Here is a 17,462-nt window from a genome sequence, read left to right as displayed (position 1 = left end):
AAAATTTAAGATTTATTTGCAAAAGTATTGTAAATTGTATGAAAGTTAAGCAGGATGTTTGATCATAAACAATGGGGCACCATGGAAACAAATGAAGTGAATTATGAAGATAAGTTAAATTTATGAAAAAACTAAATTTTTAGATAATTATTGGGTTAATCTTAATGCACTGAAGAGGAAATAAACATATCTAAAATTTAAGATATAACATTGTAAAACTGGATTCTAAGGTGGGGATAAGGTGAGAAATTGCTGGTCTAATTTTTATAAATTTGGAACGTAGGAGCGGGAGATGTGAGGAAGTCCAAGGAGGATCAGAAAATATGTTATGACACATGACATTTTTGTATGTTTTATTTTGTTTGTTGTATTTAAAAAATCTTTAATAAAAATTATAAAAAAAAAATGAAAGAAAGTTTCGAAAAGGAGGGATATAATTTTTAAAAAATTGTTTTTGATTTGTTTTATTTAGGGTTAGGGTTAGGGAGTGGGTTTTTTAGTTTAGTTTATAGTGATTAGGTTGTGTTTTGTACTGTTTTTATGTTGTATTCTATTGTATATATTTTTTTCTGTTCTTTCTTCTTTTGTGTTTTTTTCCCCCCTTTGCTTCTGTTTTCTCTTCTTTTAAAAGTAATAAATATTATTTAAAAAAAATAAAGGTGAGAGGAGCGGGCAGGAGGAGGGATGGGGACCCTCTCGGATGGGGCGTCCTCAAATAGCCAAGGCTTCATTTTATTGAGGGCCCCCCTCATGTGTTTTTGCTGAGGTGTAAATTATTATTATCACCTTTAGTTCGTTAGTCTATTGTTATGCACAAAGGTCTTAATGTGACTCGCAACAAATTTGAAAGCTTAAATAAAAAGGCACTATAAAACTTTAATAATAATAATAATAATAATAATAATAATAATAATAATAAAAGCTTCCGTAAACAAGGCTGCCTTCAGATGTCTTCTAAAAGTCAGATAGTTGTTAATTTCTTTGACATCTGATGGGAGGGTGTTCCACAGGGCAGGCGCCACTACCGAGAAGGCTCTCTTCCTGGTTCCCTGAAACCTTCCATTGTTACTTTTTAAAAGGAGTCTCCCACCATGCAGCTGTTGTTTAAAAATTACACACAGCGCGAAATTGAGTCAAGCTGATCTCCAAGATCATAGATTTGATATTCTCATGATTGTAATCTGTGCCTTCTAAAGGAAACATAAACAGGAGTAGATTCCTGTATATTCCCGCACATTTCCCCATGTGGTAAGAAGTGCCCAGGGCAGCGCAACTGGCTTTGATTTCTTTCAGTATGGCTGTTTTACAAAGGATAGTCCTCTATTTGAACAGCCTTTGGAGACAGGAGTCCTCTCTTTGAAGAACTGCCCACTCCCAAGTCTGTTTTAAAGATAAAGAAGAAGCACAAAGAGGGCAATCAAGAGGCCTTGAAGTTGTCCATCAACATTTATCACTCGGACAGAAGACTGAGGAGGGACCCAGGTCAGCTGTCCATAGTCTAGGTGAGATGTAAGACATTTCTAATTAAGTTACAGCAATTATTTATAAATGTGCATCTATGTGCATTTAAATCAATGTGTCATAGAATCATAGAATCATAGAGTTGGAAGAGACCACAAGGGCCATCGAGTCCAACCCCCTGCCAAGCAGGAAACACCATCAGAGCACTCCTGACATATGGTTGTCTAGCCTCTGCTTAAAGACCTCCAAAGAAGGAGACTCCACCACACTCATTGGCAGCAAATTCCACTGTCGAACAGCTCTTACTGTCAGGAAGTTCTTCCTAATGTTTAGGTGGAATCTTCTTTCTTGTAGTTTGGATCCATTGCTCCGTGTCCGCTTCTCTGGAGCAGCAGAAAACAACCTTTCTCCCTCCTCTATGTGACATCCTTTTATATATTTGAACATGGCTATCATATCACCCCTTAACCTCCTCTTCTCCAGGCTAAACATGCCCAGCTCCCTTAGCCGTTCCTCATAAGGCATCGTTTCCAGGCCTTTGACCATTTTGGTTGCCCTCCTCTGGACACGTTCCAGTTTGTCAGTGTCCTTCTTGAACTGTGGTGCCCAGAACTGGACACAGTACTCCAGGTGAGGTTTGACCAGAGCAGAATACAGTGGCACTATTACTTCCCTTGATCTAGATGCTGTCGTTTGCATGCAAATCAGTGTCCTCATTTGGGGTGATGTGTAGGTGGTCACCCTACTTTCCACTGAATAAGAAAACACTGGAGATTTGTGGGCTTTTGTAATAATGGCTTTATTTACATACAGTAGCAGCCTTTGTAGTAGAAAGCCACCCTCCTCACATTGGTGTTGCTGCAGCTTACCTGATACAAGCTGTAGCGGGACAGAGGGGCAGTGAGTTTGGAGTTGCATGGGTGTACCTGCAGGAGCACTGGAGTGGCTCCACTGGTGCAGCTATCCAGCCCTGATCTCACTGCCACCAGGCCCTATTCCACTCCTGCCCCATCCAGGTAATTGGCAGCAACACCAATGTTAGGAGAGTGGCTGTCTCCTGCCACCTGGGCTGCTTTCAGATATACAAATAGGTACATAAATGAGCCAACCATCAGGCATCTCTACAAAACAGAAGACTTGTTACCCTCTTGGAGTTCTTTTTTTCTTTTGGGTGATTATGGGTCACAAATTACTAATGTTTACAGGCAAAACCAGCAGTGTTGGGTTTAGGACAATGTGGGCAGTACCCCTGCACAGGGTGCCAAGGTGAGGGTGCACAAATTTGAGAAGATCCATAATTGAGAAGATCCATTCGGGTGCCCCAAATTTTGTCCTCGCTTAAGGTGCCTTATTAGGGATGCTGGTGGCGCTGTGGTCTAAACCACAGAGCCTAGGGCTTGCCAATCAGACCGAAGCGGCTTTGTCCTGACCCATATGACCCGGAAGCTGTCTGCAGATAAAAGCCGGCTCCCTCAGCCAGTAAAGCGAGATGAGCGCCACAACCCTAGAATTGTTTGCGACTGGACCTAACAGTCAGGGGTCCCTTCTTTACCTTTAAGGCACCATATTACCAAAGTCTGCCCCTGAAACTTATAGAACTGTATATGAGTTTTTACTTAAATGCCTGATTTAAACAAGAATTGAAAATGGTGGTGCAATGACCTTAGGTTGGGAGCAAGTAATGTACTACTTTTTTTTTTTTTTAGCTACTTTGCTACCAGTGCTCATTTGACACTAAGTAAACGAAAAAATATAAAGGTGAACAGGATTTGAGATAATAAGAGCAATGCTCTTTCTAGAAATAGAAGTGTCATATAGATAAAATAGTATGGAATACCTTTCAAAGGTTACTTTTAAAAGAAAGAGAAACCACTATTCAGGAAACTGAGAACAACAGAAAGGACGCTTGTGGGGTAACAAATGCACATGATGAACTTTCTGTCAAGGCCAGTCAATAATACATTCCCTTCCTCTCCAGTTTTTTGCTTACTTCCTATTATGCCTTCTCCTCCGATTATTCACTCCGTTTTCTCCTGGCTTGGCTTTTTAGCCTGAGTGAGCCACACCATGTATTGCAATAAGAGAACAGCAGCAGGAGAGGATTAGAATCAGAACCACAGTGGGCGGAAGAGTTTAACCCTGTTCCCTCTGCTCGTGTCCAGGCAAGAATCCTACCCAGTGCTGCAACTTGCATTGGAAAGGAATCTCACAATGCTGCTGCTGCTGGAGGATGGGGTGGCAGAGGACTATTTTTATTTTAAATGCAATAATGTGTTTAATGCAACATGCAGTTTGACAGTTAGAGAAGGATTGATAAGGAAAGGAGTGGCCAAGCAGCAGCAGCAGCAGTTTTGTGTCACGGCCAGGAAGGTGTACAGAGGCTCTGAACAAGGAAGATGGATAAGAATGCATTCGCAATGTATTCTGACAGATGGATGAGCTGAATTTGCAGTAGACTCAGGCTTGCTCTAAACTTGTCACCTGGAATATGTGTATTGTTTATCCCTGCAGTCCTCGTGGTGTTCCTGGGTTTGCGAACTAATTAACACACCAATGTGGAGCCAGCCAGTTTGTTCAAATCTTAGCTCCTGAGGCTGAAATTTATGTTTTAGAAAGGAAAAGCACTCATCACCCACAAGGTTAGCAGCACCTCTACTAAAGTATCAAAATGTGTTTTGTTTTGTTTTGTTTCAAATAGTTATAAGCAAGTACCACCTCACACCTCACTTTGTGGAATAGAATTAAAATTTTCTGATTGCCTCTTAAACATTAGGTCTAGATAAAATTAGCATTTTCAACACTGCAGCATTAAAAATGTGAGAAGTACTTTTAGTTTTAACTCTGCATTAGCAAAACGTTTTGTCTCTGAATATGTTTATGGCTTTGTAAGGTACAGCTCCATCATCCTCAGCTTATCTTGGAGAAAAATAATGATCAATGGTACACTCGTAGCTGCTCCCTCTTTCTGAATGGCATTGGGTCTTGAGTTCCTTCCTCAGCCTCAGTACAAAGGTTGACAGTCTTAATATTAGCCATAAAAACAGCCAGCCATTTTCTTTTAGTTTGAAATGAGGAAGTTGGGTCAGTTCCCATCTGTGTGCATCAGGAGTATGCTGCAAGTTATTCTTCTTCAGGATTCTGCGCATTTCTGTACCTGAAAGCCATGTTCACCTGTGTTTCCCTTTTCTGGAATCATGTGAGTTTTGTGTTCCCTTTCTTAGTAAATTTATCATTTCAGTACCTGCGTTTGTCTTCAGGGTTTCCTTTTTTACCTTTTGTGAAACATTTTTGGCTATGCCTGTCTTGGCAGCAAAAAACGCACAAGTGATGTCCCTTGCCGTCACCAGTCCTCCTCATTCTCACCAACTCAAATGCTATGACAGCATCATTCTTGGGTATTTTGGATAAAAAATGGTGACCACCAAAAAATGGTAACTACCGGTGGGAGATGCCACTTTTTGTGGTAACTTTCACACACACACACCTCTCAAATGCCTCAGAACAACACTGCATTGGGGTATTTTGGAGGGATATATCATCAGCTGGTCCTGGAGGCTGCAGTCTTCCTTTGCATCTTCTTATATGAGCCTACCAGTCATTTCTGCTTAAATAATCTTGGGTGGCAGAGGGAAGCAAGACACATGCCTGACAGATATGATGCCCACCAAAATGCCATGTTGAGAGTAATGGACTAGATTTCCCACTGGTTCAATTAAAGGCATACAGTGGTGCCCCGCAAGACGAATGCCTCTCAAGACGAAAAACCTGCTAGACGAAAGGGTTTTCCGTTTTTCGAGGCGCTTCGCAAGACGAATTTCTCTATGGGCTTGCTTTGCAAGACGAAAACGTCTTGCGAGTCTTGCGATTTTTTTCACTCCCCCCCCCCTTTTCTAAGCCGCTAAGCCGCTAATAGCGCTAATCCGCTAAGCCGCTAATAGGGTTGCTTCGCAAGACGAAAAAACCGCAAGACGAAGAGACTCGCGGAACGGATTCTTTTCGTCTTGCGAGGCACCACTGTATCACGTAAAAAAGAAAAGAAAAGATGGAATCAACTAGTGGTTGACTTTTGTCACTTCGCTGTGTCAAATTCATCTTGCAAAGTCTTCATTGTGTGTAAAGATTGCAGCCAGCAAATGATGAAATAGTACATGTATTGATCCAGAATGTGGCAAGTTGCAATCATCACATTTCCCCAAGCCATTTCAATGCACCGAAATCCATTGGAAAAGTCCATTCAAGTTAGCAGCTGTGGGGAAAAAATAGCCTTATAAAAAAAACAAACCATCTTGACTATGAGCCATTTCCTTACATCATTTCAATGGCTTTTACAAAAAAAATATGTATGTAGGCAGCATTATGTGCATTACTGGAAAACAGTACTAAATCCAAGATGCATGTGGTGGGTATAGCCAGATGCCTATTTTATCTTAATGGCACCTACAATAAAATGAAAAGCAAAATATATTTATAAAACTGATATACTGCTTAATGAAAGGGAAAGCATTCCAGTAATTTTAAGAAGAGATGGAACAGACACACATGGGGAGTTGCAAAAACAATCTGGGCAACATTTGTTGCCAGAAAAATGAGCCACACACAGCCAGTTTAACCACATACATTGATTGGGCTATAACAGTGATAGCCAAGTTAATTTGAAAGATGATGGTAAAATAGACTGCGTAATTCAGAAGCAATACAAGCAAAGAGAAATCAGTGCAGTGGACTAATAATATAATTCTCCCCCTCACTCTGGGTTGTGTCCAGCTACATTCTCCTCAGAATAGACCCATTGAAATTAATGGGCTTAAGTTACTCTTATCTAGTCATTCCATAGAATCAAAGAATCATAGAATTGTAGAGTTGGAAGGGCTGCCAAGGGTCATCTAGTTCAATCCCCGGCTATTTTATTTCACTCCCCCTTTTTTCCCCTTGTTTGCAAAAATATGTAATTGGAGAATTGTATCACTGCACCACTACACAATTTGGCAAATTAAGGGGAAAAGGAGAATAATCAGGGAAACTGGGCTCATTTTTTGAAATTCTTATGGTGGATTTCCAATTAGCTGAAATACATTAAAAAGTTGAGCCCTGGGTCAAACATGAACACCTGTAAAACTCTGCTGATTTTGATAGTAGAGGTAATATGCAATTTGCTTCAGTGTTTGCTTATCCAGAATCAAGCCCCAAGTGCGTGTTCATATATGTTTGCAGCCTTAAAAGTGCTTAACTTTGGCAGGATTGTGACCATACTGCCCAAACGCAGGTTAGTATTTCAGTTTTTTATCTATGAGTTTTTTATCTATGATGGTGGCAAATGTAATGTTCACATATTTGAAATACGAACTTTTCAATTATATACTAATATTTTACTATCCCCTCCCACAAAAAGGAAGAGAAAATGAGCTAGTTGTGCTCACCCCACAAGTTGCTTAAATCCAAAGGCTATGCATTGACAATAAGAAATGTGTGTACCCCATTCTAAAATTAAAAATTAAAGCTTATACTGCATTAATCCAAAATATTAATAGGCATCAGCTGAAAACTTCCTCTATAACCAGGGCTTTGGTTATAACAAGGGGGCTGTTGGTTTTTATGTTTGTTTGTTTGTTTTGATATGTATTTTGTGTTTTTATTTTGTATTTTTATGCTTCAAACCACACTGTGATCTTCGGGTGAAGTTTGGTATAATTTTTGCAAATTACCGTCGTGATCATATTCTTACTCCAAATCGATACTCCTATTATTTTTCATTTTAACATCCTAACGCAGATGGAAAAGTTAAGAATCATAGTAATATCACGAACTGTCTAATACAAAACCTGATGTGGTAAAACATTTGGATTTAAGTGTTCATGGGACTAGGAGGCAAGTGATTGGAAGGACTGTCATAGCACAACATGGTCTACCAACATTTGGCAGATTTGCTAGCACAAATGTCTAAGAGCAGCATGCTATTCCTCACAAATCGAAATCAGAGATTTAATAAGTTCATAACATTTGCTATCCTGAAGTTAAACCCAAACAAAAGAACCTAGCAATAGACCATCTTTTCTAGTTAGTATATTGAATCCAGCAAAACTTATGCATTTTGTTGCATATCGGTAAAAAAGTAGTAATATGGATGTATAAGTAGAAGACCACAGATTGGACATGTTATGCAGCAGAAGACCATATTATACCCAACTTGGCACAAGTGGGAGGAATGAGATAAAAAGAAGCAAAATCCAATATGCAGTGAACATTTTCCTTAAACAATATGAACAAGCAGGAAATGTTTACAAAAAGATAGGAAGCATGTTAAAAGAAGACTGCAGCCTTTATGAGGTGCTATTGAAATTCTCATAACAACTTTGGGATCACTAAGCAGTGCTGCCCATGACACCGTTGGAAGAGAGACATTGTTCTCTTTCCTGATTACATAACTAACAGAGTGCAGTGACACCTCTGTTTGGCCCTAGAGTCTGACATAATAAAAAACATTCAAAAACAGTGGAGGAGGCCAAGTGTGGAGCCAAGCACAGCACAGTTTCAGTGGCCGGCTCCTTCTCCTTCTCCTCCTCCTCTTCTTGCAACAGAGGGGAAGGAACAGAGAAGCAGCCCCCAGATGGTGGTGGCAGCAGCACGAGGAGCCACTAGCCATTGAAGCTGCATTGCTGGTGTGCTGCGGCCACGTTTGACTCCGCTCCCAACTCCACATGACGTCACCCCCCCCCCCATTCTCCTTCAAAAACTGGTGCCTCCGATTCCATATATAAAGGGTATATATGCTTTAGTCTGAATGGAGATTAGCTCTGTGAAGGAAAAATATAACATGTGAAACAGGCCAAAGTCTCACAAAAGTTATTTCAGAAAAGATGGGAATGATAGGAGAGATAAAGTAAAGGTAAAGGTACCCCTGCCCGTACAGGCCAGTCTTGACAGACTCTGGGGTTGTGCGCCCATCTCACTTAAGAGGCCAGGGGCCAGCGCTGTCCGGAGACACTTCCGGGTCACGTGGCCAGTGTGACAAAGCTGCATCTGGCGAGCCAGAGCAGCACACGGAAACGCCGTTTACCTTCCCGCTGGTAAGCGGTCCCTATTTATCTACTTGCACCCGGAGGTGCTTTCGAACTGCTAGGTTGGCAGGCGCTGGGACCGAGCAGCGGGAGCGCACCCCGACGCAGGGATTCGAACCGCCGACCTTTCGATCGGCAAGCCCTAGGCGCTGAGGCTTTAACCCACAGCGCCACCTGCGTCCCTACGATAGGAGAGATAACCATCTTCAAATATCTCAAGAGCTTATACATGGAAGACGGAGCAAGCTTGTTTTCCCCTGCTCTGGAGGGTAGGACCAAAACCAATGGATTCAAGTTACAGATTCTGACTAAACATCAGGAAGAACTTTCTGACAGTAAGAGTTGTTTGATAGTGGAACAGTCTCCCTCAGGAAGTAGTGGACTCTCCTTCCTTGGAAGTTTTTAAGCAGCGGTTGGATAGTCATCTGTCATGGGTACTTTAGTTGAGCTTCTTGCATTCCAGCGGTTGGACTAGATGACCCTCAGGGTCGCTTTCCAACTCTACAATTCTATGATTCTAGACTGACATCAAACAGGGGAAAATATTATGTTTCTTAAAAGTTGTAGTCTCAAAGCTTTGGGGGCCAATGGGCACTGTTTTCAGAGTCAGAGCACTTTCACATGAAATTAAAATCCACCCAAAACAAGATTTTCAAGGCCAAATTCATACCAAGTGAAAGTATAATTTAAGTTAGCTGGAATGAACAAAGGCTCACATACATTTTACTGTAAGGTGAATTAGTTGTGCTTTGTGCCAATGGCCTAGTATCAATTTATGAACTTGCTTTGTAAGGAACCCCACGACTCAAAATTGCAGCAGCAATGTAATAATGGCTTTTATATATTTCATTTTTGCCTTGGCTTGTCAAAAATATGTACTGTACAATTTACCGTATTTTTCGCTCTATAAGACTCACTTTTTCCCTCCTAGAAAGTAAGGGGAAATGTGTGTGCATCTTATGGAGCGAATGCAGGCTGCACAGCTATCCCATAAGCCAGAAGAGCAAGAGGGATCACTGGTTTCACTGCACAGCAATCCCTCTTGTTGTTCTGGGTTCTGAGATTCAGAATTTTTTTCCTCTTGTTTTCCTCCTCCAAAAACTAGGTGCGTCTTATGGTCTGGTGCGTCGTATAGAGCGAAAAATACGGTATACCTTGATTTGCTTCTGGGTATATTCTATCCAATCCAGGTTCTCAAAGCAAAGTATTGGCCTTCACTCACTTTGGCACTGTCTTATGTGTGACTTCAAGTTGACCAGAACTGAATACACTCCATGTTTTAACTCTGTTGCTGTCACTATTTTGCAACGATTCAGTTGTTCCTAAGTAAGTTACTGCCCAACTATGGATTTGGGGGCCCCCCTCCCCATTTGTACCATCACAGTTTCATTTGTTTGCTATGTTTTAACACTGGAACCTTGGACCAAACAACACCTTTCCTTATATCAAATTCCTGGTGCTGTTTTAAAAAGCAAAAAGAGTAATCTGAACTAATCTGAAGTTTTAAGAAACACTTTTTAAAAATCCTGTGTGTGTATGTTTTCCAGCTTCTATACTGATTCTCTATAGCATTAGGTCAGAACAGCTGGACTTTTGTGGCATTTTCAGGCATGCATGGCTCAGAACAGATTTTCATTATAATTAAGCACAGTCAATTCATTTATTGAAAGGAAACTAGAGTGATATAATAAGGCATTTAGAAATAAAAGGGAAATGCATTATATCCAAAGCATTGCCCTGATGTTCATCAGTACAGTGCACATATATATCTTTCATCAGAGGAAAGATCAAACTAATTAAGACTATGTGTGAGGAACCCAACCTGTGGCATGATTCAGTTACATGTTATACACATGGAGAATGGGGGATACATTGCCTCCTCAATCACAAAAAGAGGGTCCTCAGTCAGTTTAAAGTGTGAACCAGCCCAACACCTCTAATGAGCGTTGCAGGAGTACATATCTATATTCCAAAACAATTCTCCTAACTAACAAAGCAGATTTTCTGCTTCTTAAAAGCATTTAATCTACAGATCTGAGTCTTTAGACAGCAGAGCTAGAAATAATAGAGATTGACTTGCTTTATGTGCAACATTTTGTCCAGTTTGATTATATCTTTACCCTTCAATTGTATGCAATACAACTAAAACTTTCTCATTTTTTTGCAATTAGAGAACTTTGGTCACAAATTATGGCTACAGGCTGGTAATACACAAAGTATTTTATTTCACAAAAAAGGTGGTAGTTCAAGTCTGAATGTGTGTGTTAATATTACATCAAATGCAAATGGAAGGAAATTACCTAATTAGTAGTTACGTGCCTGAATCCTATTCATGCATTTATAGCACACCATGTCCATGTGGGCTTGCTCATAAGTCTTATTTGCATTTATATACCCCATCTTTCCCATTCCCTTCACCTGACACCTTTTATCTTCAAAAGAAGAGACCAAACATATCCACACCATCCTTTAAAAGCACATAAAATGCACATGTAAAGCACATGACTTTCCCCAAAGAATCCTGGGGACTGTAGTTTGCCAAGGGTGCTGGAACTGTAGCTATGTGAGGGGAAACTACAGTTCCCAGAATTCTTGGGGAGAAGCTGTGAGCTTCAAATGTTCTTTATAGATTAGACTGAAAGAAAGCAACTGGTCCAGATTTGCTGAATGAGGATTGGAACTTGGGTCTTTCCAGTCCTAGTCTAGCCATTACACCACATTCTGATTTGTTTGCAAGGCGGCTAGGTGGCATTGCATCAAACTGAGTGCCATCTCACACTTCCCAGTGCATTTCCCTTATCACAAAAAGTCCAGTATTTTGGGGAAGCGGATTTTTTGTGCCAGACCTCCCAATCAACTATAATTGCAAAGGCTTGAATTTGCTGGTTTGTGATTGAATGCTACTTGAAAATAGCAGCTGAGAAGTGCTCTCAGAATCCAGCTTACTCTGTGCTGACAGTTTGGGAGAAGAGTTTAAGCAAAAGAGCATATAATTCAATTGACTCTCCCAACCTTTTCCATAAGAGACTCTAGCTCTTAGCTCTCAGATCCCCCTCCTACAAATGTGTGGGAATTCCTTGGCATTATCACATGATGTTAAGAAGCCCGTCTCAAATCATCACTTGTTTTTTGTGCCACATCTAAATGCTGTTCATGTGCAAGAGAATCTGGAAGAAATATCAAATGCATACATGACATTTTTTTATAGTCATATTAAGGACCCTTTTAAAATAAATCTTATTTAAGTCTCAAGTGTGGAAAAACTACCGGTACTTAAGAGTTGCTCCATTGGGGTCACCAGAGATTCTGCAGGCCCCAAGTACCGTATTTTTCGCTCTATAAGACGCACCAGACCACAAGACGCACCTAATTTTTGGAGGAGGAAAACAAGAAAAGAAATGTTCTGAATCTAGGAAGCCAGAACAGCAAGAGGGATCGCTGCGCAGTGAAATCAGCAATCCCTCTTGCTGTTCTGGCTTCTGTGATAGCTGTGCAGCCTGCATTCACTCCATAAGACGCACACACATTTCCCCTTACTTTTTAGGAGGAAAAAAGTGAGTCTTATAGAGCAAAAAATACGGTATTTTACCTGGGTTATGAACATTTGCTTTCGGCTGATATTTGGATAAGGTGCCACTAGGGGTGTGCGTTTTTCTCCCTCCCTCCCTTCCACAACAATAGCATATTACTAACATTCCTACATGATCTTCTAGTATCTATGCATCTAAAATATTTGAGGACAAACTGATAAGAGTGAGAGAAAGCATCCATTACAGACAATTGAGTACAAATGTCATTGGCTAAACTAAAATATACATGTGTTAGTAGCACTAGGCAACTCCTGGCATTCTTGTTGTAATAAAACTTTGAAATGTTTTGATCTTTCATAAATCCTTTCATCTAAATAAGAGAATTCAGACACAAATAATACATGCTATGATGTTAAATGTGCCTTGTTTACTTTGTAGCAATAGTGTCTCAAGGTATTTTGTTCTGGATGTGCAAAATACCACATATGGGTGCTAAGAGAAAGTAGTTGCCCTGGTACAGTCTAGAGCGAAGTAATAAATAATAAGGGTCTACATTTATTGTTATTTTATTACTATACAAACAAAAAAACCAAAAGCTCTTGGGGTTCTTAAATAGAAAATGTGAGTTGTAGTTTTGTGGGCAACAACAACAACAAAAAAGCTGCACTTATATGATCACATTTCTTAAGATCCAGAAATTTGCCGCTGGCCAAGAACTGTGCTATGCAAGCCTACACTTTTGGTTTGCTCATGTGAAAATGGCAGGGGCAGTTCATGAAAGTTTTTTTTATGCTAATGGCCAAACCAAAGGTAATGAAACTCCTTCCCTCTCCCTCCCCACACCCCATACAAGTGCTTCTTCCACCTGTTTCACCCTCTCTGATTTAGGCTGCAAATATGTGCACTTATATACAGAAATGAAGCCAAGTTAATTCAGTTGGACACACATCAAAATAAATGTTTAGGGTATTGGTCCGTCTCTGCTTTATCCTGTGCATTAAGTGAACTGAGAGGCTAACAGAATATATACAGATTTAGGTCATGTTGGGGGTGTTGGATAAACCAGTTTAACAGAATGAAAAATAAAGATAAAAGAAAGGGGGGGTTACATCTAAATGACTCCAGTGATAAACATGGATACTAGGGGTCTAAACTTTTTTAAAAAACATAATCTCCTAGGGATGAATACTGACAGGGGAAAATGGCGTGATGGCTGTCAATCCTGGGCAACATCCAAGCAAGAAGGAAGGTTCCTTCCAGTACACACTGGCAGGTGGCAGCAGTGGTGACAGGATGGAGTGTGATGTGCAGTTGCCATCATCATTCAACTGCACATCACAGCAGCTCAATGCTGCTTGGCCCACCGTTCCCTGGCTTCAGCACACACCCCCATAGCTGCTGCTCAGTGATGTCACCCAAAATGTGCTCCCACTTCCAGCATCACCACTGGATACAGAGCAGCTACTGGAGTGCTCAATATGAGACAACTTACAGTTAGAAGCAAAATGGAACAAGTGGGCAATAGTGTTCCGGAAGACTAAGAACTATGGGAAAAGAAATAAAAGAGCGACAAAACAAAAGCAGCTTTCTTTATCTCTGTAAAGGTATTTCCCTCTTGTTGTGAAAAATTCACTTCAACCTAACAACTAGAGCTCTTCCATTTAGGGACAAAGAAAAAAAATTATGGACAATGTAGGATCTTCCAATAAAACTTGATTGGTTCACTGAACCCAGCTTTGAGCGTCTGACCTAACAGTCTCACTTTCAACATTTATCGTCAAAATTATCCCCATCCTTGAGGTCACACTGAGTAACAAAGCTCAATCACTTCTGGGGTCAAGCCTGTGTCACAATCATATTGGCTGATCATTCTTACGGAAGTTAATGGGTGACCTTCAAATGGCACCACTCAACTCTTTGTGTGCATTTACCAAGCAATGGAACTGCTATCTATTCAGGCGGGGCTCTACACTCTAAAGGCCACTGAGGGCAGTGCAAAGTCTCTCTTCCAAATCCTAAGAGCTTTTGCATGATTCTCCAGAAGCAAAAAAAAATGCCTTTGACGACCAGCTACACAGCCCAAGAGAAAGGTATCAACAAGGGCAGTGAGCATTTGCACACCAGTGCAGTAAAGGTTTTAACACACAGTTTGAGACAAGAGAGGTTAACATTCACTCTAGGCTATTAGTAGTCATGCTACCAGAACCAAAATAGAAAGGAACCCCCAAGGATTCATTTGTCTTCATAATTTACATCATAAATGACATACAAACTCTGCAAGTAATCACTTATTTTTCTTCCAGGTCACAGTTAACAAGTAGCTAAGCTTGAAAATATCTACAGGCGATACCAGACAACAGTTTCTATTTGACCAGGTCCCAGTCAACTAAATGTTCTTGAAGTCCTAATTAAATCAATAAAACTACTTTATGTTAAATCTCTGTCACAAGGATGTAGCCAGCGGCACCTGTCTTCTTTCCCCTTTATTAATTAGGATTTTTATCCCACCCTGCCTGTCATGAAGTCTTGGGGTAGAATACAATATAAAATACTCCCACCCACTCTTAGACAAGCAGCAGTGTTTAAAATCATTCTGGGCTTTGAGGCTACAGCTGGACCAACACTGTGATCCCAAGCATGTTGGCTCAGAAGTAAATGCTACCAAGCTTAAGGACATGTGTTACCCTCCAAGTGAGCATGCGAAGTACTTTGTAGTAAATTGCACTGAACTCAATGGAACTTTTCCCAGAGTAGATGTGCTTAGGTTCATGCTGCATAGATCCCAAACAGAACAACCAAAATGTTCCCTCTTAAACCCACCACTCCCCCACACTGTCTCAATGCGCAACCCACATACCATGTAAATTAATAAGGAATTATAGTAATTTACAAATGAATTTACGAGGAATAATTAGCTAATATTTCATCTACAGCATTTTTAATGGCATCCCACTTCCAAATAGTTCAGGATGGTGTTAGGAAGATAAAAAAAGAAGGTGAAACCCATGTATATCCCCCCTCACGTAGTTTAGTGGGTAGCCCAAAGTCATTCACATGGCTTAAGACGGATTTGAACCCAGATCTTGCTGCCCCAATTCCAGCAGTCCATCAAGCCAATACAGCACAATGGCTTTTCATCATAAATCTTTTATTTGAAATAAAATCACATTTAAGATTGAAAAACACATTTAAGAATCAGTAAATTAACCCCAAACACATCTGAAACATTACACAGCATTAAAAAAAAAATTAAAATACCAAAGGACACTGGAATCATTGTCCTAAGCACAAATGCAAATGCAGGATTTCCTCTTGCTATTCCACAATGTCACCTTTTCCCATCACTAACCTCTCTGCTCTAGAGACAAAGCCTCTTCAGATTTGTGGCAAACAAGAGAAAAAAGTAGTGTAATAGATTTTTGAAAAGTTTTCTAGACTGCAGATTAAGGGATGGAGATAACAGGGTGTCTCGACTTCATTTTTAAAGAGGAGGAGCGCGCAAAAGCTCTGAAGACAAAACTAGGAAGCGAAGAACGGCAGCAACGGGGGTGGGGATGGGGGGCTGGTGGGAGACTTGCGTGGAGAACAAGGGAAGAAACCAAATTCGTTGCCAAAAAATGACTTGGGGGGGGGCAGGGAGTACTTCGGGTTACACCACATAAATCCATTTCCTCTCCCCGTCAAACCAACTGACAGGCCTGGTTCGGCGGGGGCAGGCAGGGGCGACCCCCCCCCCAAAGGACTAGATCCAGCCTTAGCCAGGCTAAACCCACTGAAATCAACGAGATGTAAGGTGGTCGTGGCAGAGCCCCACTCCTTTCCCATGGTTCTTTTTTTGTTCTGCGCCAGTCTTCGTCTGCCTCCAGCCCCGAACTCAATGAATGAAGCCACCGGCTCCCCCCTTAGGCACCCACCCTCTCACCCAGACAGTGGTGTAGCGTGGGTTGTCAGCATCCGGGGCAGGGCAAGTAATTTGCGCCCCCTAACCCGTGGATTTGCGCCCCCAACCTGTGGATTTGCGCCCCCTAACCCCAGATTTGCGCCCCCTTACCCGTGGATTTGCGCCCCCAACCTGTGGATTTGCGCCCCCTAACCCCAGATTTGCGCCCCCTAACCCCAGATTTGCGCCCCCTAACCCATGGATTTGCGCCCCCTAACCCCAGATTTGCGCCCCTAACCCCAGATTTGCGCCCCCTAACCCGTGGATTTGCGCCCCCTAACCCGTGGATTTGCGCCCCCTAACCCGTGGATTTGCGCCCCCTAACCCGTGGATTTGCGCCCCCTAACCCGTGGATTTGCGCCCCCTAACCCGTGGATTTGCGCCCCCTAACCCTAACCCCCAGATGTTACGCCCGGTGCAGCCGGCCCCCCCTGCACCCCCCACGCTACGCCACTGCACCCAGACCCAGAAAGAGCCGGGGGCAGAAGCCGCGAACCGGCGGGGAAGGCTGCCTAAGTGGCGGCGGAATCCCCCGGGCGCCGCGCGCTCCGAAGTGGCCCCTTCTCTGAAGTGCGGCGCGCCGGGGTCGGCGGCGCAACACGCGCCGGCAGCAACAACCCCCCCCCGTCCCTCCCCCCGAACTCTCTTTCTTCAGGCAAAGAGCAGCAGCCGAGACCTGAAGGAGCCCCTCACAGGTGGACGAGAAGCATGGCGCCCCCCCCCCGTCCCCCGTCCCGGACCCTTACCGTGGTATTCCTGTCCCGGCACGTAGAAGGCGGGGTTTCCCGCGATGTGGAGGGCAATGAGCACCTCGCCCTGCTCGCCGTCCCCTTCCAGCTCGCCGTGGTGGGTGCAGAGGAAAAAGAAAGGCGAGAAGCGCGGGTAGGAGCCCGCGGCGCCCTTGGCCACCTGGGACGACGCCCAGAGCATCACGCCCAGCAGCAGCGCCCCGGAGGGGAAAGTCCGGGGCCGGGGGGCTGGCGGGCTCCGCTTGGGCTCCATGCTCGGCTCGCTGCTCCGCTCGACGCCAGCTCCTCACGCTCATCCAGAGGCGGGGGGCTCCCCCAAGAAAGAAGCGGAGGCGGGGAGCGAAGTTTGACAGGAATTGGGGCAGACCCAGAAGTTTGGCGCCGCCGCCGCCGCTGCCCCGCGAGCGACTCCCCGCCGCCGACAGAGAGAAAGACAGAAATCGCCTCAGAAGCAGCAGCAGCAGCAGCAGCAGCTGCCACCACCTCCTCCTCCTCCTCCTCCTCCTCCTCTCCGTCTCCCTCCCGCGCGCCCGCTCCCCACACCTTCTTAAAGCCGCGCGCCGGTAGCTTGGATTGGGAAAGGGAGCGGCGAGGAAAGAGCGCGCGCGCGCGCGAGGGAGAGCGAGCGAGCGAGCGAGGTTGGTCTTTCCCGCCCACCGCGCCCTCTGCCCTCCCGGGGGCAACTTGAGGGGCGAGCGGGGCAAGGCCCGCCTGGAGTCCGACGAAA

General features: G+C 43.2%; 1 protein-coding gene across 2 annotated transcripts in view; it reads right to left on the bottom strand.

Moving 5' to 3' along the window:
* Positions 1–17,211, bottom strand: part of RELN (reelin) — a 326,208-nt gene extending 308,997 nt beyond the window's left edge. For both annotated transcript variants that reach the window (XM_079993517.1, XM_079993518.1), the window contains exon 1: positions 16,733–17,211. In XM_079993517.1, the coding sequence (XP_079849643.1) occupies positions 16,733–16,988 (256 nt within the window). In that variant the 5' untranslated portion in view covers positions 16,989–17,211. The remainder of the gene's footprint in view (positions 1–16,732) is intronic.
* Between the last annotated feature and the right edge of the window lie 251 nt (positions 17,212–17,462).

The sequence above is a fragment of the Podarcis cretensis genome, assembly GCF_951804945.1.
Source record: "Podarcis cretensis genome assembly, chromosome: 10".
Lineage (NCBI taxonomy): Eukaryota > Metazoa > Chordata > Lepidosauria > Squamata > Lacertidae > Podarcis > Podarcis cretensis.
Note: the sequence above shows the minus strand (reverse complement) of the source record. Positions and strands in the feature narration are given on the sequence as shown.